This window comes from Squalius cephalus (assembly GCF_949319135.1).
Source record: "Squalius cephalus genome assembly, chromosome: 11".
Taxonomy (NCBI): Eukaryota; Metazoa; Chordata; class Actinopteri; order Cypriniformes; family Leuciscidae; genus Squalius; species Squalius cephalus.
In genome coordinates, this window is record NC_137132.1 from 9,453,059 (window position 1) to 9,475,813 (window position 22,755).

At 37.3% G+C, this 22,755-nt stretch overlaps 1 protein-coding gene across 9 annotated transcripts in view; it reads left to right on the forward strand.

Moving 5' to 3' along the window:
- Positions 1–22,755, forward strand: part of tenm4 (teneurin transmembrane protein 4) — a 245,647-nt gene that overhangs the window by 204,877 nt on the left and 18,015 nt on the right. For all 9 annotated transcript variants that reach the window (XM_079885418.1, XM_079885420.1, XM_079885419.1 and 6 more), the window contains 3 exons: positions 10,167–11,044; positions 17,018–17,190; positions 20,670–20,905. In XM_079885418.1, the coding sequence (XP_079741544.1) occupies positions 10,167–11,044; positions 17,018–17,190; positions 20,670–20,905 (1,287 nt within the window). The remainder of the gene's footprint in view (positions 1–10,166; positions 11,045–17,017; positions 17,191–20,669; positions 20,906–22,755) is intronic.

Below are 22,755 nucleotides of genomic sequence, written 5' to 3' on the forward strand. Positions count from 1 at the left end.
AACCCTCCAACCCAAAGACACGCTCACAGAGGGGTCACTCTAGGCGCTGTTAACCAATCCAAATGTTAACTGTCACCTCAGGCAAGGACACTGCCCTGACTGCGATCTCGAAAGCATCAGTTAGGATTGTGACACAGCCCTAGAGGTCCAGACCTTGGTCGCTTTAGTTTTCCTTAACTTTATTTCGCCTGCAACGTTCTCCCAGTGTCAAGACAATCAACAATGCCTGCGGTTACAATGACAAATGAAACATCTTCCCTTTTTTCTGTTTAGTTTGACCGAAATAAGCTGTTGCCTTAAATCTAAAGTAAACCTGTCTATCATGCATTTCTTTACCCAATTTTATGTTTTGAATGTAGCGTTCATGGGCAAACTGGAAAAATGTTCACAGACGGTATATAATTACTAGATATCTGTGCATTTAATCATTACATTGAACTCGGAAAGTCTGTATTCTATCTTCCTTATTTGAAAAGTGCAATCCAGCTTTAAAACTCAACTCATGCAGTAATTTTCAAATCAGTGTCAGCCAGTGGACATCACTGGAAAATGTAGACAGGTAATGATAGATATTTAAGCAAATACAAATCATCAGTGAGTCAAAGTTGTCTGCACTCATCAAGGGTGTGTTTATTTGATTAAAAAAATACAGTAAAAACAAATATTGTGAAATATTAATACAATTTAAAATATCTGATCTTAACTCTTTCCCCGCCATTGACAGAATTGTCAGTGTTCTCACTGTTATACGGTAGGGGGCGCTATTACACCTCTTCTGAAAGACTACTGAATCTTCTGATTAAAGCACAGGCGAAGAAGAAGCAGAAATAAGCGATAGCAAATGTAAGCATATGTAAAATAACAATCATCAACATTAAACCGCATATAAATCAAAACTGTCTAATGTTACTGAATGAAATGTCGGCCCAGGACGAGATATAGGACTGTGAAGCTTTGATGGACTCGATCTACTCCATTTATGATTTGATCATCGTTCTGATCTGATTCTGATCAAGTGATTTACAAAAAACATGATTTTCTCATGTTTTGCTCAAAATGTTGCTTTTTTATGAAACTTACCCACATCCTAGTGTTGTTAAAAAAGGAATGCATCAAGCTAGAATAAAAAGAGGCTATGTTCTTTCTCTGTTCCTGTTTAAAAGAAGAGGCTCTGTGCTTTCTTTTGATGTTCAGAATGTATACTAGGGGCCATGAAACTTTTGTGAAAATGATCAAAAACACTGGCAGTGGCTGGCAACTTTTTTTCAAAAACGCTGGTGGGGAAAGAGTTAAATTTCAGCATCATTACTCCAGCCTTCAGTGTCACATGATCCTTCAGAAATCATTCTGTTATGCTGATTTCTTTTGAATGGTTGTGTACATTTTATTTACAATAAACATTATGTGATGTTTAGGAAATAATAATAAAAAAAAATGTCATTTCTTTTTGAAGCAGGCAATTTCTTGTTTTTGTGAGATTCACCCTACAACCAATGAAATTTGAGATACATCTTGACAGGTCTCGCTTTTGATGACTCTTCAAAACCACAGTTTGAAGATCATAAATTGTACTAAGTAGGAAAAAACTTGCTGTAGTCCGGCTCTGTATTCATCCTTCAACCTTCTAGTTTTGCTTACATGTATCAGTCCAGCTTACGTTTTTTGCTCAATAATGCCTTTGCCGCCTGACTGAGAGGCTTTATTTTACTGAGAGGATGTGGAGCACCGGGGAGACGACCTCCATCTGCACCTCAGAGAAAACACACACACACACACACACTCACAGAAAGACCAGCGCAGTCCCGGCCTCAATGATGACAAATCACACCAGCTTCTGCCAAAGACACTCAGACAGTAAAAAGCATCCATTAAAAATTCATGTGCAGCACACGCTCACTGCATCAAACACACCGCCGCATTACTTAAGCCTTCTGCTGCCACACTTTTGAGGGCTCATCTGACTCCCTCTCATACGCCGCCTGCCAATTCCCACCTAGATCCAACAGAAAACATCATATTTTTGTTGCCGGGTGCCGAGTTCATTAACACGTGATGCTCTTTAGGTCCTGATATCTCCGCTTCCATTAAGACCCCATTGGAGGCTCCAAATCTGTGACGGCTTCATTCCTTCCCACTTACCATTCAGATCTTGCATTCAGAGCACACCTCGCATTATATTCCAAATCTGTTTGCCTTTCGGGCAGACAAGGCACCCTGCACGAGCAGTATGAATTTGAGACTTGGCAAGAATATTTCTTCACAACTATTACTTGAGCTTCGAGAATAAATATTCTCCTCAGGCCCCGCTGAACGTAGAAATATGGTGATGGTCTTGGAGGAATGGAGATGTCGTGTTAGTTTAGTGATGGTCTGGGGAAAAATCACTGGGCTTTGGCAAAATCGCAATCCCACACAGTATTTTTGTTTTGCTTTCCACTACAAATATCAAACATTCTTAACCCTCTATTGCACGCATTATTAATTAGACATTGTAAAAAATGTTTTGCATGTTTTTATTACTTAACATGAGCTAAATAACAGATATATATAAAAAAAAATCTAAAAAAAAGTTTAAAGGGGGGTCGTTGGTAAATTGTTGCCATATGGCAACAATATGCAATCGTGGAAAGTACCATAAAATCCAAAGAAAATTAAAAAAACTAATTTTATTTAAAACAAGACTCAACAAATCCATCTCATACTTAGTGAAATGTTTAAACAAACATTTATACAGTAAAAACATTATATAATTTCAACAGTTATCTGAAATGTCTGGTAATAATAACCAGGAACCTGGAACCTGTCTCACTGAAATACACTATTCATTCGTTTCATTTCATTTAGTCATTTTTTTTGCTGTTTCATTTCATTTAAATCTCTTCATGACTTGTGAAAGTCAGTGAAGCAGAGGAAAACTAAACACTTGGAGCACTTGCTTCTTACAATGCCCTTGCATCCTGGCATTTTGCATCTGCCCTTCTCAGATGCATGCAAGGGCCAGTGGTCTGTGCGGTCTCTGCGGACAGGATCTGGCGGGACAAAGCTTTGGGGCCCTCTTTTATTTTTCCCCACCACAACAGCTTGTGAAGGTCTAATGTTTTTACCTTTAAAATATAAGCAAAAGTTGTAAACATAGTCTCAGAGTAGTTTCATGCTATGTAAGTCAATGGGACTCCATTAGGTTGAATGCACCAGGACGTTTCCATATTTGCATATAGTTGCCATATGGCAACAAATGTATTTTAGCATATTACAAAAAACTTATAAAATCAAAACTGAATTTAATGTTAAAAAATTAAAGTTTACTTACCCCAGATACTGATTTAATTTTTTTATTTGATGAAAATTTTCCAAAATTCTGAATAAAAGGCTATCTTCAGGAGCCCCAGACAGTGATGTTTGCATGTCAATGTCCATGAGCAAAAAGGACTGGCAAACAGGATATCCTGGTCATGTGACCTCATAAAGTGTATTTTCTTAAAAGTTAAAGCCCCCTTTTCACAACTAACTGTAAAAACATAGATTTTATATCACAGCTTTAAAAAAAAATTAAGATAAAGTAATTGTTGCCATATGGCAACGCTATGCAATAGAGGGTTAAATCAAGACACATTTAAATCAAAGTTTTTGTTTTTTTTTACAAGAAAATGCTATTTCAGTCATTCTACTTGAAAATATCATGTTTAATTCAATGTGTTACTTGTGGTTTCTTGTAATTATTTTTTAAATTTACTAGTAATTTCTGAGTGAAAAACTTTTCCAGCGTACATTTACTAAGATATTAAATCTTGTTTTCTGAAAAATCTGTCAGAATTGAACTAGTTAAAACAAGAAAATAATATACCAGTGGGGTAAGAAAAATAAACTTAATTCAGATTTTTTTGAGGAAGATAAGCTTAAAGTCAGATAAGTGTAAAGTTAATTCTTTCATTTATTTTTTTCAGAAAAAAAAGTAGACCTCTCAAGTAAATCTTAATTTAGGAATGTTTCGATATTTGTACTGGAAAACGAGACATAAATACTTGAAATGAATACAAAAAACTGAAATTAATTTGTGAGCATGAACATTAAAAACCTTGTCCTTAAAATGAAAAATAATTATAAATGCCTTTACACATTACGAAACAATCCTACCTTAGCAACTGTTACTATCTGCCATCTTATTGAATGTACAGTAAGTCTATAGATTATCTGTGTGTTTTGGGTAGTTTTAAACATAATATTACAACATATTAACCAATAAGTCTAACATCAGTGACACAAGATACCCAGAGAGGATAGAAGGTGTGTTTGGGTACGATTTTTAATGGTTTTGAAAGTGTATGCTCACTAAGGCTAGTTTTATTTAATCAAAAATATAGTAAAACCGTAATATTGCAGTTAAAAATAAAGTTTTTAATATATTTTAAATTGTAATTTATTCCTGTTGTGCAAAGCTGAATTTTCAAAGTCACATGATCCTTCAGAAATCATTCTATTATGCTGATTTGCAGCTCAAGAAACATTTCTTATTACTATCAATGTTGAAAACAGTTGTGCTGCTTAATATTGCATTTATTTAAAATAGAAATCTTTTGTAACACTTTTGATTAATTTAATGCATCCTCGCTAAATAAAAAGTATTAGTTTCTTTCAAAAAAGACTCTTGACTGTAGTTAAGAGCTTGAGAGTTTTAAATTAACTTTAATTCACATATTTCACACATGTACATAAGTGTTGAAGGTGGGCGGAGCTTAGCGAAAGGTCAATTCTACATCTTGTTTGCTACTTCAGTTAATTTGAATTTGTGCACAACCCTGTTATCTACAGCAACGACTGGTACAAAACAGCATGTCTTCAAACTAAGTGAATGATTATTTTCCCTTTTATGGCATGAATCAAAATTGATAAGAAAAGTCACCGTGAGGACTGCCTTTTGAAAAGGCTGTTTAAGATGCAAGCTGGCTTACATGCTTTCGGACAAGGTCAAAGCTGCATGTTCTCATTACGCCTGCTTCAGCGTATGTTGAAGGATTTAACGGCAGATGTTTCACTGTTAGATTTACGAGAGTGTGAACCGTTTATTCTCTCTCTTTGTTAGTGTGTGAAAGTGTGAGGAGTAGACATAGAAATAGAGATGATACATCCTGTCTGTCATTCACAGGGGTGTCAATCCCCCACCCCACACACACACACACACACACACACACACACACACACACACACACACACACACATACACATACACAGGATATATTTAACAACTACTGTTGTGGAGAAAATGAATTTAATCAACAAAGAATTACCCTGATAGCACAAGAACATCAAGACATCTGTTGTTCTGGTGTGTTTTCATCTGGGGAAAAAAAATGGCACTTTAAGGGATAGTTCACCAGAAAATGCTGTCATCTACTCACCCTCATGCCGTTCCAAACCTGTGAGACACGATCACTTCATGTATTGAACAGTTTTAATTTAGGCTTTTATTCACATAACTCACACATCAGTTATTATAAACAAAAGCTCAAGCATGTTCGCTTGAAATAAAAGAACCAATGAGGTTCATTCTCGTGTTACGCAGCACGTTTGAGCTTCTAAAGAACCAATGAGGTTCATTCTCGTGTTACGCAGCACGTTTGAGCTTCCCTAAGAACCAATGAGGTTCATTCTCGTGTTACGCAGCACGTTTCAGCTTCTAAAGAACCAATGAGGTTCATTCTCGTGTTACGCAGCACGTTTGAGCTTCAGCAAGAACCAATGAGGTTAATTCTCGTGTTACGCAGCACGTTTGAGCTTCAGCAAGAACCAATGAGGTTCATTCTCGTGTTACGCAGCACGTTTGAACTTCCGCAAGAACCAATGAGGTTCATTCTCGTGTTACGCAGCACGTTTGAGCTTCTGCAAGAACCAATGAGGTTAATTCTCGTGTTACGCAGCACGTTTGAGCTTCAGCAAGAACCAATGAGGTTCATTCTCGTGTTACGCAGCACGTTTGAGCTTCAGCAAGAACCAATGAGGTTCATTCTCGTGTTACGCAGCACGTTTGAGCTTCAGCAAGAACCAATGAGGTTCATTCTCGTGTTACACAGCACGTTTGAGCTTCTAAAGAACCAATGAGGTTCATTCTCGTGTTACGCAGCACGTTTGAGCTTCCCTAAGAACCAATGAGGTTCATTCTCGTGTTACGCAGCACGTTTGAGCTTCAGCAAGAACCAATGAGGTTAATTCTCGTGTTACGCAGCACGTTTGAGCTTCAGCAAGAACCAATGAGGTTCATTCTCGTGTTACGCAGCACGTTTGAGCTTCTGCAAGAACCAATGAGGTTCATTCTCGTGTTACGCAGCACGTTTGAACTTCCGCAAGAACCAATGAGGTTCATTCTCGTGTTACGCAGCACGTTTGAGCTTCAGCAAGAACCAATGAGGTTCATTCTCGTGTTACGCAGCACGTTTGAGCTTCAGCAAGAACCAATGAAGTAGGCCACAGCAGCGTCTTGAATACTGTCTGTATGAACGTGCAATGGGAGTCAAGCCCATATTCTCTTATCAGTAATCATAGCGACAGTGACCAAGGTAATATCAAAGATGGCGTTGTCCATAAAACTGAAAAGTCTTATCACTTCCAATTGAAGTCCAAATCGAACCTCAAGTTAATCCATCAAATCTTTATTAACCGACAGCAGTTTTTATATCTGAGCGTGTAGAACGGTGAAGAACAGTGACTGGATCTAAAACCTTCAGATGACACACAGCTCATATCTCTGTCGCTGTAAGTAACCCACAAAAAAAAAAAAAACACACCTGAATACCCACAACACACGATAGACACACGTTTGTGCCGTGCAGAGCTGCTCTCTCACACTGTAAGACGTGACAGACAACTAGGTGTCCAATCCGGTTCCGTTCACACAGTGCGTGTTTTCCGAGAATGCAGAGTCCTGAAAACGTACTGGTGTGAGTTCGGTGATAGAATGCAGTTGTCACTCCCCTAAATAACTGAACTGTGTGTGTACATTTGTAACCATATGAAGGACTCACATACACAGGACTAACGACCGTATTCTATTGCTGTGTGAACATGGCCAAAATCTGAAAATGTACTCCCCCTGGGGAATGGCCTTCCTTCTCTGATGGACGTCAGTTTGAAGGCTTGGGGAGAGCATCTCCTCCGACTGTCAGTCTGCTGGGATTTTTTAACTGAATAGAACACCCACTGTTCAACATCCAATCAATTCCCAGTGGGAAAAAAACAAGCCACAACCTCTATTTTGTCTCATCCAATATTTCACTCAGAAAATACGTCACAATACTGAAGAAAAGTCGGTTGCAACTTCCAGTTCGCTCTGACTTTAAATAAATGAAACTGCACCATGATTTGTCTTATTATATTAATCCCTCTGCCTTGATAAGAGATCTTGATATCATGTCGCGTGTGTGTGTGTGTGTGTGTTGTAGGTTTCAGCTCGGGGGAGATATCACTGACCGATATCGAACAGAACACGGTGACTCAGTTAGGCAGTGAGAGTCTTCTTTCTTCAGGTCTTACAGGGACTTAATCGTATCTTAAAATCAATCCTTGGTGCTACTTAAGCCATGGCAGTGGCTGTGTCCAATAGATTACTGCAGACCAGCATCTGTGAGGCAGTTTGATATAGATCAGCTCAGGCTGCGGGCATCATTTCCAGGAATGAGGGCAGAGTGCTGTATTGAGTGCTATGTTTTATGTTGTTGAGGACTTATCGGACAGTCCCGAATCTTTTTGGACACTGAAATCCATGCGCTTGTGAGACCAACTACAGTATATGGTGTGTTCCTGGTTTTTTAACAGTTAATCGTTTATGGTTCCCCCATTTTTTTTTTTATCCTGTTTCTGATGCATTTCTTTTGGCCTCGATTTGTTATTGGTAGTATACATTTTCTGTTGTAACCTTCAGATTTTTGCTGTTGTTTTTCAAAAAAAAAAAAAGGATTGTTTTTGTCAGCTCTGAATGACTCATGCTTTCTAAGTATGTTGAATTAATGGATGAAAGAGAATTTCTGAGAAGTATTAAAGAGTATTAAAGCTGAATTATGCTTTTTTATTATCAAGTGAATGTCTGAGTCTGTAAAATGAGGTTTGTAGCCATTTCTTGTTTCATCTAAATACCACATCTGGTTGCTTGTCTCTGATGGAAATGTCAGCATACCATTTTTCTGTCTCTTCAATTACAGTTACATTTAGGAATCTATTAAGAGAAAGTCAGGAAACTTTGAATGGACTACATAAGTCATGCTATTTAGGCTTTTCACACTGCTCCATAAAAACTGACATGTCCAAGTCGATGGCTCCAGATTAGTATGCTACTTTTAAATAATACTTTTAATATTAAGCTCGGCTTGGTAGCTTTTTGTCTATTCTCTGAGTACATTAAAAGCATATTTTAGTCAGCCAGCCTTGTTAGCATGCCAAGAACACTATTGAAATAAGACTCTTCATATTCGGCCCCTAAGAGAGCCATTACGGCCCCCTAGTGAAGAGAGGGTCTGTGCAAATTTGTGCAAAAAATCATTTTTGTGTTAAAAGCCTGCTGCATTATTTTCAGAACAATAAGTCATAATTTAGGCAGCCAGGCAGGAGGCAGCGGTCTTGTTTGATAAGTGTGCTACGTTTTGTTTCAAAGGTCCGGTCCCCTGCTGCAGTCGCTTTCCATTATGAAATTAATAACCCAAAGCTAGAAAAAGACATCCATGTGGAGGGCTGACAGATACGGGGCAAGTATGCTGTTTTGGGAGTCCACGCGTCCACTCCTCCTCACCGCCACGGTTTAATCTGATCAGTTGACTCACTTTCTCTCCTCTTCTTCTCTTTCTTATCAGCAATTCAACTTCCTTTTTTTTTACTTTCATGTTTATCAGATGAACAAGCCTTAATTCAAGAACTGTTTGTGTTCTGAGGCAGTTCTGACCTATTCAAACCTTTTTTTGTTGTTGCTTTTCCATTATTGATGTCTGGTATTTCGGTTATCAGTTCTTGCCTTGATAAATGTATTTTCAGATGTAACAAATAAAAATATATTCTGTATGACGCATTAGTTAGCTTAGTGATGCACTGAAATTTCAGCAACTGAAAATATTTGGCTGAAAAAGATTTTTTGATTTCAGACTAAACCGTTTTAGATGGCCAAAACAGTGACGTCTGATTAGCGTTTAACATAGCTAACATGATAGAAAACATGTTAGCTATGTGGACACTAGGGCTGGATTGACAATATATTCATTTCGATATTGAAAGTATTAAACATTATTTGTAGAGTGCCTACCATCCAATAATTGCAAGTAGTTGATTATTATTATATAAGCAAAGTCTCAGCTTTCAAATTGTCCGTTTTATAAAGAAATTCAAGCTAATTTTGACACTCTTCAAAGTGGCATGACGGACCTCTGTGCAGCGGTATGTGAACAAACAACACAATCTCATGGCAATTCGTAACTTATTTACATTTTTGGCGAATTGGTGGCTAATTGGCCAATGAGATTGGGTTGCGACAGATCATCTCTTCCTTTTTACCACTAGTTACAGCGCAAAATAAATATGGATGAACATCAGAAGGTATTTTGAAAGATACAGTACAACTTACTGAAATGTATCATGTCACATGTAATCGCTTCATCTTTGTTTAAACCGTGGAAAGACGTCAATAAAACAGCTTGTGAACAATGTCACATAATGTTTACCTCAGAAAGCCATTTAATGCTGTCAAATCGATTAATCGCATCTAACATAAAAGTTTGTAAATGTATAATGTGTGTGTGTGTATTTATATATATATATATATATATAAACAAACTTCTATTGTAGAATTGATTAATCAATTTAACAGCACTAATATATGTAAAAATGTTCATGTTAGATTCGATTAATCTTGATTAATCGATTTGACAGCACTAAATTTAACTTAACCTATTCTTTGGTATTAAAAACAAGTTTTTAGTACAGCCACCAATTTTATTTCAACAACAAATTAATATAGCATTAAAAAGTTGATATAAATCTTCCTTATGTGCAATTAAAAAAATGTATTTGAATGTTGATTAGGCTATTTAATAAACTTGCTTAATTAATCGATTATTAAATACACTTTAATTTCGTTAATTGAAAAACTTTCAGCTAAATTAAAACTATTTTAATTTAATTTTTATTTCCCATAGGTGCGTCTAGAATGGCCCACTGACCTGGCCGTCAGCCCGATGGACAATTCCCTTTATGTGCTGGACAACAACGTGGTCCTGCAGATCTCAGAGAACCATCAAGTGAGGATTGTGGCAGGGAGGCCGATGCACTGCCAGGTCCCCGGACTGGATCACTTTCTAGTCAGCAAAGTCGCCATCCACGCCACCTTGGAATCCGCCAATGCTCTCGCTGTCTCCCATAACGGCTTGCTTTACATCGCCGAGTCGGACGAGAAAAAGATCAACCGTGTCCGACAGGTCTCAACGAATGGGGAGATCTCTCTGGTCGCCGGTGCCCCTAGTGGCTGCGACTGCAAGAACGACGCTAACTGCGACTGCTATTCGGGTGATGACGGCTATGCCAAAGACGCCAAGCTAAACGGACCCTCTTCGTTGGCGGTTTCACCCGATGGAGAGCTCTTCATCGCTGACCTGGGTAACATACGTATCCGATATGTCAGGAGGAATAAAGCATTTCTCAACCCACTCAACATGTATGAGGTTTCTTCGCCGATTGACGACGAACTCTACTTGTTCGACGTGAACGGTAGTCACATCTACACTCAGAGCCTGACCACTGGAGACTACTTGTACAACTTGACCTACTCTGGCGAAGGTGACCTGAGCAGCCTCACGGACAAGAATAAGAACAAAGTGACCATTCGGAGAGACACAACGGGATTGCCGCTCTGGATGATGGGTCCTGATGGCCAGACGTTCTGGTTCACTATTGGAACTAATAATGCGCTGAAGAGTGTTGCTGCCCAGGGTCAAGAGATAGCCATGATGACTTATCACGGAAGCTCAGGTCTGCTGGCCACCAAAAGCAATGAAGATGGATGGACTACCTTCTATGAGTGAGTATTCTGGAAATTCACTGATATACTATGGCAGATCATTTTTCCATACATGGGGCATAAAGTGCAGAATACACCATATATATATATATATATATATATATATATATATATATATATATATATATACACATACAGATAATAATTACATAAAATACAAAAACATACAAATAAAATATCTACATTTACTTCATACATGTTGATAATCTTATATAATCTTAATATTATATAATATGTAATAAATGATCTGTATTTAACATTAATATTTAGATTTTTAGCGATTATTATATATACAATACAGTATATATACATGAATGATAGTAAAAAAAAATTTAAATGAATAATAATAATAGTTGTTATTTATATTTAAGATGTTTAGGGGAAAAAATTGTATTAATATGAAATGGGTAATTACTTATTAAAGCTAAAAGATGATTAGTCTTTGGCAGCCCACAAAGATTCACATTCCTCTCTGCGTAGTTCACAGTGCCGGTTCACTCGGTTACAGGAAGCTAAATTTACTCCTGCGCAGCGTAATGCAAAGATCTTGGTTGGCTGTGTGGATCATGTTACAGTAGATACAGTCAAGAGTTCACAAGGTCTCAGTGGTTTATTGGACTTCAGTCATTTGTTGTAAGGTAATTGGTTTCAGGAGTATTTCAGACAGTTGTGTTCCTGTCTAACCTTCAATATTTCAAATAAAATCGAAAAATTTGTCTTAAATATATCTAAATGTAAATTGATCAGTGTCGACCAGTGGCACATATGTTCAGCTCCATTTGTTTTTGTACCCATGATTTTAATAAGTCCTGTTTTTGCATCAAATATAACTTTGTCAGGCGTAGGCACAGGCCCACCCAGTAATTCCCACTTGCTAATGTAAAGATAACAGCTATTCATCAAATGTACTATTTTATTCCAATTACCAGTTAAAATGTTAGATACAGTACTACGCTCCTGTAACTGATTCCAGATTAACTAAATTGAATCATTATTACTACTTAAAATTATTTTGACTTCTCACAGACACTCAGTCTGTATAACAATACAGAAAATATGTTTACATTAATACTTATGTTATTAGCATATTTACTTTCATATGACCTTGACTGTAGGCAAAACTCATTTAAAACTACTTCACTCACATTGTTTGCTTGTACTGTTTATTTTAATGTACAAATGCTGCATATTTGATAGATAACCAACCATAAGTGGCATCGCCTTAAGCAGTTCTTTTTTTCATTTTTTTTTTTGTCCTTTGTTTAGGTCCCATGCTGTCATATCATTTGTTTAATCTCCCTTTGCCAAAGTGAACAAATGGCAGGCAAAGTACATTTACTCAATAATTGCAATTAGAGAGAAAGAAAAAACAATAATTAACTTCAAGAATAGTCGCTCTGTTGTTGTTTTTCCTTCCCGAGCAATTAGATCCGTCCAATCCCTCGGGCAACATGAGGTCGTCTTTGGTGATAAAGAAAGCTTGGTTGTTGAGTTTTTGTTTTTGTAATATGATGTTATATTTTGCATAATTAACTTTGAAGGTCAAGCTGCCATCTGAGGGTCAAAGTCACCGTTGTACTGCACTGGAATAGAGCAACCTAAACAATTTATCTGCTCGCTGCGAGGAGCGGCACATGCGGTTTATCATCTCTGCCACCTGAATTCATTAAGTCCCAGTGAAGCGTGTTCGCCTGCGGACGCTACATCGGCCAGGACTCGTGCAGACACTGTACAGCGAGGAGCACAAGCATAACAGAGACATTTGCTACCATGTCCATCTGAATCTCCTAGTTTTATCTTTTTAAAAAAAGCCTATTGCTTATACTGTATATGTTCGGAAACTCTTCCAATTTTGTTGAACTACACACAAGAACGGCCACTAGTTAGGCAGCTTTATTACATGGCTTGGCTGAATTCCAATGTAGAATGCGGTCTGTTATTTCTTGATAACAGACCGCTGCGAAGTATAACAGACCGTTGCCATGAAAAACAGCGCGTTGCTATGGACGCGGAACGGACTATTTTCTTTAGCGGAAACAATACAATCGTTTTTAAATCAATAAACTCCTTTTTGAATAAATCATTTGTGTCAAATTATTTATTTATTTTGTAGGTAGCCATGTAATAAGCGGGATAATGTATAGTGAGCCGGTTGTTATAGTGAATAACAACCCCTTCAGGCTGATTCAAGATCCCTCCGCTTCGCGTCGGGATCCCGTTCAGCCTGTCGGGGTTGTTATTCACTATAACAACCGGCTCACTATACATTATCCCTTACATAATTACTTTAAAAATTGAGAGCCCACAAAGCATAAGTAAAAGTCAAAAGTAATTAGTAATCAGATTACATTACTTAAAATGTGCAATGTAATAGGTTAGGTTACTAACTAAAATTTCCATCATGTAATTTGTATTTATTATTAAGGATTACAGTTTTTATGTTATTTACCCAGCACTGATAAATGAAACACGTTCCAAAAAAAAAGGATTTGAATGGATTCAAATGGATTACTAACTGTGGAATGCCTGCATTCTTAAAACTTAATAAAATAACATTTGAAATTATATCAAAGCTACCTTAAAAGGATTACCTCAAAAAAAGTTCTGTCCTAATTGATTCACCCTCAAAACCCTTTATGATTTACTTTCTTTTATGGAACACAAAAGGAGAAATGTTGAAGAATGCACTGGGCCCTCTTTTCCATCACTTCCAATAAACAGATATTGAGGCTTTCAAGCTTTAAAAATGATGGTATTGCGGTTGAAATTCACCTGTAAAATAAAGTCAGGGCATTTAATTGTAAAAATGAAGCAACATTTTATTCCACAAAAAATGAGTATGAAAAAGTAAGAAAATAAAACTTCATTTGTTAACATGAACTAACAGTGAACTGCTACAGCATTTATTATGATTAGTTTGTTAATTTCAGCATTTACTAATACATTTTTAAGATCAGAAGTTGATAAATGTAAGTTTATCATAAGGTCTCCTACTTTCTTTTACCATGGTCACTTAAAAAGTTTATGTATGTTAATATCTGTGCCTTATGCAAAATTAACAACATAAGCATTAGTATTGACTGAATACACGTAAGAAAATAGTTCCCTTACAGTATTTTAAAATATATTTTTAAATGTTTTATTATTAGTTATTGTTGAGCTTTCCACAAAATGAATTAAATTTTATTATTATATTAGTTACATTTTTTAATTGGTAAGTTTATTTTTTTAATCTAAATGAACCTAATTAATTGTAAAGTGTCCTTGAACTTTGGAAACAGTGCTATATACATAAAAAAATAGTAGTAGTAGTAACGGTCGTAAAGTAATTAATTAATCATTTTTAAAGCATCGATCCACATTCCACATCATTTAGTTGTAAATATTGTATGCTCATGTTCTGAAAAAAACGTTTGGGGTCAGTAAGATGTTTCTTGAGCATCAAATCATAATATTGAAATGATTTCTGAGTGATCATCATGTGACACTGAAGACTGGAGCAATAATACAAAAAAAATCAGATTTGCGTCACATAAATAAATTACATATTAAAATAGATTTTTTTCGTTTTTAATCAAGTAAATGCAGCCTTGGTGAACATAAGAGACTTTTTTCAAAAACAGTAGTGTATGCTTTGTCAATACCTTGACAGTGTTTGAAAAGAAAAATAAGAAAAAAAACACTACTAAGGGACTCACATTCACATGATTGTTTACGAGTGCTTTCTTCTCGTGTTTTTGTGTCACACAATGTGAACAGCGGCCGTGACTCAGTGGTACATCTTGACCAACTCCAATCCCAGGGTGCTTTGAGGCGGTCAGTTCTCCATGACTACAATAGACTGCTACTCTAAAAGGAGATGTTCGGTCACCAAGATAAATCAGTCTGCACTTACTGCACACTCAGCCTGCTGAGAGAGCGCTCACGTGGAGGCTGGCAAATCAAAAAATATAGGGAGGAAAGGAACAAAGTAGGAGAGGAAATCAAAATAATTTAGTTTGCTTGCCAAAGAACAGAACAAAACCATAGTGGGTCGACTGCAGTCATTCACTCCTCTGTTTTTTTGCCACCACCCAACCTTATTTCTATTCTTCTTGAAAAGAATTCTTCTTTGTCTTTCACCTCTTTATTACCACTACAAATGAAAACGGAGGAGACTCATTTCATTCTGTATATGGCACAGTGAATTTTCTTCAATGTGTAGAGCCTGTGATGTTGATACCATGGTTTAGATGACCAAAACATCTGTGTGGCAAACAGGAAATATTGGTTTAGAATCCCAGTGATATTGTGTGAAAGTCGTGAAAAAAAGAAAAATTAAGTATCTCCAACAACAAAGATCTTTTTGCGGTACTGCTGCTCTACCCTCACCTCTATCTCTCTCTCTCTCTCTCTCTCTCTCTCAGTCAAATTTTCATATTGCATTTTATTTTTTAGAACCAAGCCATTTTAGATTTCCCATTTCAGATTGCCCAAGGACTTTGACTCTGTAGCTGTTTGCGATGGTTGGTTTGAAGCCAAAGTAGTCGTGTTCTTAAGGGATTGTTCACACATAAATGAAATATCTGTCATTTTCTCATCATCATATTTTTCCAAACTCATATGACTGACTTAATAGTGCGGAAGACAAAACAAGAGATTTTAAAGAATGAGTTTGGAACCAAACATTTATTTCTCAAAATATCTCCTTGTGTTCCACAGAAGAAAGTAAGTCATATGGGTTTGGAACGACATGAGGGTGAGTTAATGATGACTGAAGTGCAATTTTTGGGTGAACAAAGGTGCAGTATGTAATATTGACAGCTAGTGGTTGAAATGGGTACTACAGTCTAAATACAAAATATTACAGAGAGTTGATTCCCCATCCTCTCCTCCTCATGTGGGTTGCCAGATTGAGGACAGGCAACAGGAAAAAGCGCAATTGACAATAGCCCCTTTCACACAGCATCCCTGTAAATTACCGTAAAATTGCCAGAATTACTTTATCCATAAATACACACATATGCTGTTCACACAAGAAACGGCGTTCTGGCTTTTTACCGGTAAGAGACCATTCACACATCAGCTCCAAAATACCAGTAAATTCTGTGATGACAGTCATCGGAAGTGATATTTAAATACCGCGCCATTGTCTTGTTCACACATGATCTCTTACCGGTAATTTACCAGTAAAGACTGTATGTGTGAAAAGGGCTATTGAAAGAGAACAAGCACTTACACTGTAAGTTGATGAGTTGATTTATCCACGTTTTAATATGCCTCTGGTCACAGAGATTGTTAGATGGTTGCTGAGGCCTTTTAGGTCGGGTTGAATCTCTGACCCAGTTCGTTCGCTGGCTTCCATGGTTAAACTACGCTGTGTTTCCCACCAACTGGCAACCCAGGGTGTCGAAATACTATTGGGTGAACTGGCAGTGGGCGGGATCACACAGACCAAAACAAAAATAGACACATTAGAATTAGAATAACTGGCTGTAGCATTGTTTTTTTTGTTTTTTTTTTTTAGAGAAACGAGTTTATTATGGTACTTTTATGCTTTAGTACAGTAAAAATGCATACATCACTTTTAAGGCTAAGCACTCAACTTCACAAGTCATGAGGGCTACATTCAAATACTTCAGGCCTGTTGGGAAAATTGGGAATTTAGTAGTTTTCATAGTGGTGCTTAACAAATAAGATCAGTTTTGTTTCAAAAATTAAAGTTGAAGTGTTATTTTCGTGGTACTGCACTAAAATCAGTGGTAAACCGTTCCAAAAATCCAAAAAGTACCTTCAACCTTTTTCCATTATAGTCCAAAATTTTACGTTTTTCTACAATTACATTTTTCCTTTCTCTTGCTTGTACAACTCACTTTGACAGTCTCTCATTAGAAACCTAGTCCTGCATTCGATTGAAAGCCACAGTTGGTCTCATTAAAGACCCGTTGAGGCATCTTTTTTCACACTCCTTCCCTGTTCTCTCTGTCTTCATAGGTATGACAACTATGGGCGTCTGACAAACATGACCTACCCCACAGGCAGGGTGAGTAGTTACCGGACTGATTCAGACAGCACTGTGCGTGTGCAAACCGAGGGCTCCAACAAAGAGGACATCACCGTCACCACCAACCTCTCGGCCTCGGGAACCTTCTACACACTCATGCAAGGTAAGAATATCAGCAAAGCCCTTATTCAACACATCCCTGGAGACTATAATTGGGAATTAGGTGAAGTCTTAACCTAGACACAATGAATGAATGCAGTGCATTTAAAGGGATAGTTCACCCAAAAAATGTAATTCTGTCATCATTTACTCACCTCCATGTCATTCCAAAACTGTATGATGTGACCATACTTGTTAAGCTCCAAATATGAGATTAATCATGATGAAAATAGTTATGACTTGTGCTTTATATCTCAGTTCTTCTGAAGGCACACAGTGACTTTGTTAACGCTGTGACTGAATCATTGAGTCTGAATTGAACTCAATAACCGGTTAAATAAATTGTAGTGATAATTTACATTATTACTGTTTTTACTGTATCAAATACATGCAGCGTTGGTGAGCATAAGAGACTTCTAAAACCTTATCTTACTGATCCCAAAATTTTGAAGTGTGTATTTCAATCTGTTTTTAATGTTTTGGAACGACATGAGGGCGAGTAAATAAAGGAAACAAAGGAACATGTCTCCAAATTTTTCCTTTGTTCACTTTTACACTGGAAACTTAGTAGCTGTACGTGAAGTAAAATAACTATGAGGCAAAATTGATATGTTTGTGGGAAGCAAACAAGCCTCTTCGTAAAAATCAATGAAGGCATGAGTGTTTGTATTTTCTCTAAAATCGCAAGACCGCCCACTCATGAAGACAGAAGTCCTGATTGATTTCCTGTCCACCACTTTTGTTTGTTCCAGCCTCCCTTTTTCACCAAGCGTCTGCTTTTCCTGTCCGTCTCAGGAAACCGTATCTTAATCACTTTGGCCCTCGAGACAGAGGGGTGTGGTTGGGGTCAGGGGCCGTCATCCTAGCTTGTGATTTTCCTTGCATTCTTTGGCATTTTGATATCCAGTTTTTCACCTAACCAAGTGCTCCATCGATTCCCAATAAATAGCTTTGAACTCCCTGTGCCATGCTCTATTTCCTGAGAAACTGTAAAGATTTTTCTGCGCTCCTGTGAGCGTTTGATTTGAAGGGCCATCCTACTCCCCTGGGTTTCGATTGGTTTACTGAAGACTGCGTCTGAGAGAAGAAAATAGAGAATGTAAAGTTCTGCTGGTGTTGTTATCCTAGACTAAACTAATGGTCACCTATGCATGGTGACCTTGTCCAGGACATCTGGTGGAGAGAGAGAAAGAGGGCGCCCTGCCAAACGCTTTGCTGCTAATTAATTCACTATTGTCTGCTTTGTAAACGGAAACCAGTTTGGCTCTAGCTCCTACACAGAGTTTCACACACGCAATCTGGATATGCATTTCTCGTAGGTGGTGACCTTGTGCTGTTTATTGACTTTCCAAGGTTGTGTGAGTGTGTGTTCGATTTCCAGGTCGTACAGTCAGGGCTTTTTTCAGTGCATTAATATTATTACCTGAATAAGCCATCAATAGACGAACATGCCAGAGCTGCTTATGTATTTGACAATAATATGATCTAGTTCACACAAACACGCACTTCACAGACAATATAAAGAGGATGAGACAGACAACGTATGGAAAAATAAATGGTAGAAATCTCTTAAGTCTTGTGCAATTTATTATGCCATGATGTTATTTCCGATTTGTATGGAAGCCTGTTTCCACTTCAGAGTAAAAAATATAAGTTTATGAGAGAAATACACATTGTGAGAAAGAAATTTGTAAATTCAAGATATAAAGTCACATTATGACAAAGTTGCATTAACGAGAAATGGTCACATTGTGAGTTATTAAATCTTAATTATGAGATATTAAGTTGCAACTGCTAGAAACAGTCGCAATTGAGATAAAAGTTATGTTTACGAGAAATAGTCACATTGTGAGATATGAAGTTGCAACTGCTAGAAAAAAGTTGCAATTATTAGATATAAAGTCACATTGGAACAATAAAGTTGCGTTTACAAGAAAGGGTTACAATTGTAAGATATTAAATTACAACTGCTAGAAACAACTTAATGGTTACGAGATAAAAAGTGTCATTGCAACAGAAAGTTGTGTTTATGAGAAATAGACACATTATGAGATAGACATTTGTAAATTCAAGATATAAAGTCACATTATGACAAAAAAATTGCATTAACGAGTAATAATCACATTGTGAGATATGAAATCCTGTTTATGAGATTTCAAATACGAGAAGTTGCAACTGCTAGAAATAAAGTCGCAATTACAAGATATAAAGTCACATCGCAACAAAACTTGCGTTTACTAGAAATAGTTACTATTGTGCAATTACTTTTACATGTGTATTTTTTATACTCCAACATAGACAACAAACACTTTTGGATATTTGTCATTCCTAACAAGATATACGTACTGTGTCTTGTCTTAAAAAAGACTTGCTGTTGTCTGTCACAAACTCTCATCAGACAATCAGGCTTTCGTGCAGTTAATTGGAATAGTATCATTTCTTTCTAAATGTTATTCAGTTCATTTTTAACAGAGAATGAGTGTCCTGTACCCCCTAGCAACATGTTAGCGTCACATGCTAGCTGTTTATATGGCTGCTGTCTGCACTTCTTTTGCTGAGTAATTAATTCCCTTTGACTAGTAATGAGAGTTTCATCAAAGCGTTCACTGACTTTTTTCTAATTGGGTACGTCGTTCTTGTTAGCTGTCTCTCTCTCATTCCCTCCCAGTCTCTGTCTTCCCTCTTTATTTCTCTCAGGTTTACACCTCCTTCTCTTTTCACTGTCTTCCATCTACCATGTCCCTCCAAAGCGCTTAGCGAGACCACCTGGGGATGGAGACGGACAGTTTCAGATTTAGCTGCATCTCAGTTGCCACAGGCAGGCGACCTCAGCTATGATAGCTTTCTGCCTCTCTTTCGCTGTCTCTTTCAGTCTTCCGAGGACAGCTCAAAGCCTAACTAGACTTTGAATCATCCCTTTGTTTCACTGACTTTCTGGTCTTGTTCAACAAATAAGTTTGGCCACCATTTTGAGGGAAATACAGCATTGTAGCCAACAAAAGGGTGGATATCAGTCATAGTTAAAGGGATAGTTCACCCAAAAATACAAATTCTGTCATCATTTACTCACCCTCAAGTTGTTCCAAACCTGTATGAGTTTCTTTCTTCTGCTGAACACAAAAGAATATATTTTGAAGAATGTTGGTAATCAAACAGTTGATGGTAGCAATTGTCTTCCAGAGTAGAAAAAAAATACAATGGAAGTGACTGGCTTCTGTCAACTGTCTAGTTACCCATATTCTTTGTTCAACAGAAGAAAGAGACTCATATGTGTTTGGAACAACATGAGGCTGAGTAAATTATGACAATTTTCATTTTGGGTTGAATTCTTTTAGCACTTACTGATGCTTTACTCTGCCAGAGTGAGTAAATGATGACAGATTTTTCATTTATAAGTGATCTCCTTTAACAGAATTTCAAATAGCAATTCTCAAGATGTTTTTGCAATATACATGAGACTATTTTTTTGCCTTTAAATCGTAGATCAAGTCAAAAACAGTTACTACATTGGTCTGGATGGCTCCTTGCGTCTGGTATTGGCCAACGGCATGGAAGTGTCTCTTCACACGGAGCCTCACCTGCTGTCAGGAACAGTCAACCCAACCATAAGCAAGAGAAATGTCACTCTGCCCATCGACAATGGACTCAACCTAGTGGAATGGAGACAACGCAAAGAACAGGCGCGAGGACAGGTCACAGTATATGGACGCAGACTCAGGGTAAGAAAGTCACTGAATTTCCTTCCACATGTAATGCACATTACCTTTGACAGTTTTGTACTCTTATTTGTATATGAATTTCAGGGCCTTAATATTTGGAAAATGCTGGCAGATCTGTGCTGTTACTGGGAAAGGTTCTAAAAGCAAAGACAATAGGCAAAATATATTTTTATATATATATATATATATATATATGTGTGTGTGTGTGTGTGTGTGTGTGTATATATTAGCATGTGGAAGTAATGTAGACACATTTAACAAAAATTTAAGAGATCTGGGAAACACAGCAAACACATCCAAGGCCAAATCATTAGAAATTAATTTAGAAGATGCTTTTATCTAATCTAATCTTGTAAAGCTGTTTTTCTGATTGTCTTGATCTGAAACATGATCTAATCTGACATTTAACATTACAGACATTGAGTTGAACAAAATTGAGAAAGAATTTGATCGTAAACAACAACAGAAATGAAAAACAAATCCCTGCAAAATTGAAATTAATGCAGTTAAATTGTCAATGTACTCTATGGCTGTAGTTTTTCATGACTGACATTTGACATTTAAAAGTGTGTATTTAGGGTTTAATGTAATAAATATCAGTCACAATATTATATTTATCTTTTACATTATTAGTTTCGTTACAATACTTAGGCCCGGATTTACTAAACAGGGCAAATTAGCGTGAGAGGGCAATCCCATAAAAGCGCCGATGGCAGTAGAAAGTCCTGTGCATGATCTACTGACGACACACACATTAAAGAATACAGACGCAGTCAGATCATTTCCATAATGACCAACGCAATCTACCCAGAGCAGCGCTCTGGTTAGCATCTGGTTTAAGACATGCTTTTTTGGGGCGGTAAATAATGGCGCAAATACCAGTAAATTGACTAGTGCAAACCTTAGTAAACCACCTTGCATGATTTATTTAAATACTCTCCTCCCATGAATTTTGAGTCTGAAAGGGAAACTCCTATAAACGCATATGCAATAAGGTCAGAAGCAAAAATAACCCTATCCACGCCTTTTCAGCAATAGTTTTTCACTGTGTGTCTTTAGTAAATCCTGACAGTAGTTTTTTAACGCCAAATGAGGGTTTGCGCTGAAGCAAGCTGTTAGTAAATATGGCCCTTAATATCTTAAAACTAAAATAAATTATTATTAATTTTCATTTTCATAATGCATTTGTATTTTATTTTTATTTATGAAATGTGGAATTGCTCGTGGTGTTTTGTAACACTTACTCTGTCAGAAGCTCACATAGGCAGGTAATTGTGCACAGGCCCCAGCGTTACCTCGACGTTGTCATCTGCTCATCCTGAGTTAATTTTACGCTGGCACAGTTTCATACCTCGCAGTCACACCTCCACGCAGCAGCTCATCTGAGCATCGAGGCCGTCTGTACTTGGAGTAATTGCTTCATGATTATAATCTCTATTGCCTCTTGTCATCAGTCTCAGTGTCACGCTGCGCCTGTCCTTTAGACAGATCACTCGTATTACGGCTGCCCTGTAGAGTCTGGCCAGGCCGTACTGGTCAAGAATCTGCTTCACAAGGTCAGCTCATGCATTAAGCATGTGTGTGTCTGTGTCTCAGTGGACTATTCATCATTCAGCAGCCATGTTTCTCTGACCCTGAGTGCTGGGGTCACAGCCTAGGGCAGGGTTGACTCTCTCGCGATCAAAACCCTGAGGGTTCTGATATCTTCATCATTTTTGTGCTACTAGTAATGGGACCACCTCACAGCTTTTGCAAGATGATATATGAACATTTATATATACGCTACCATTCAAAAGTAAGATTTTTATTGAAAGCAGTTAATACTTTTTATACAGCAAGGACACATTAAA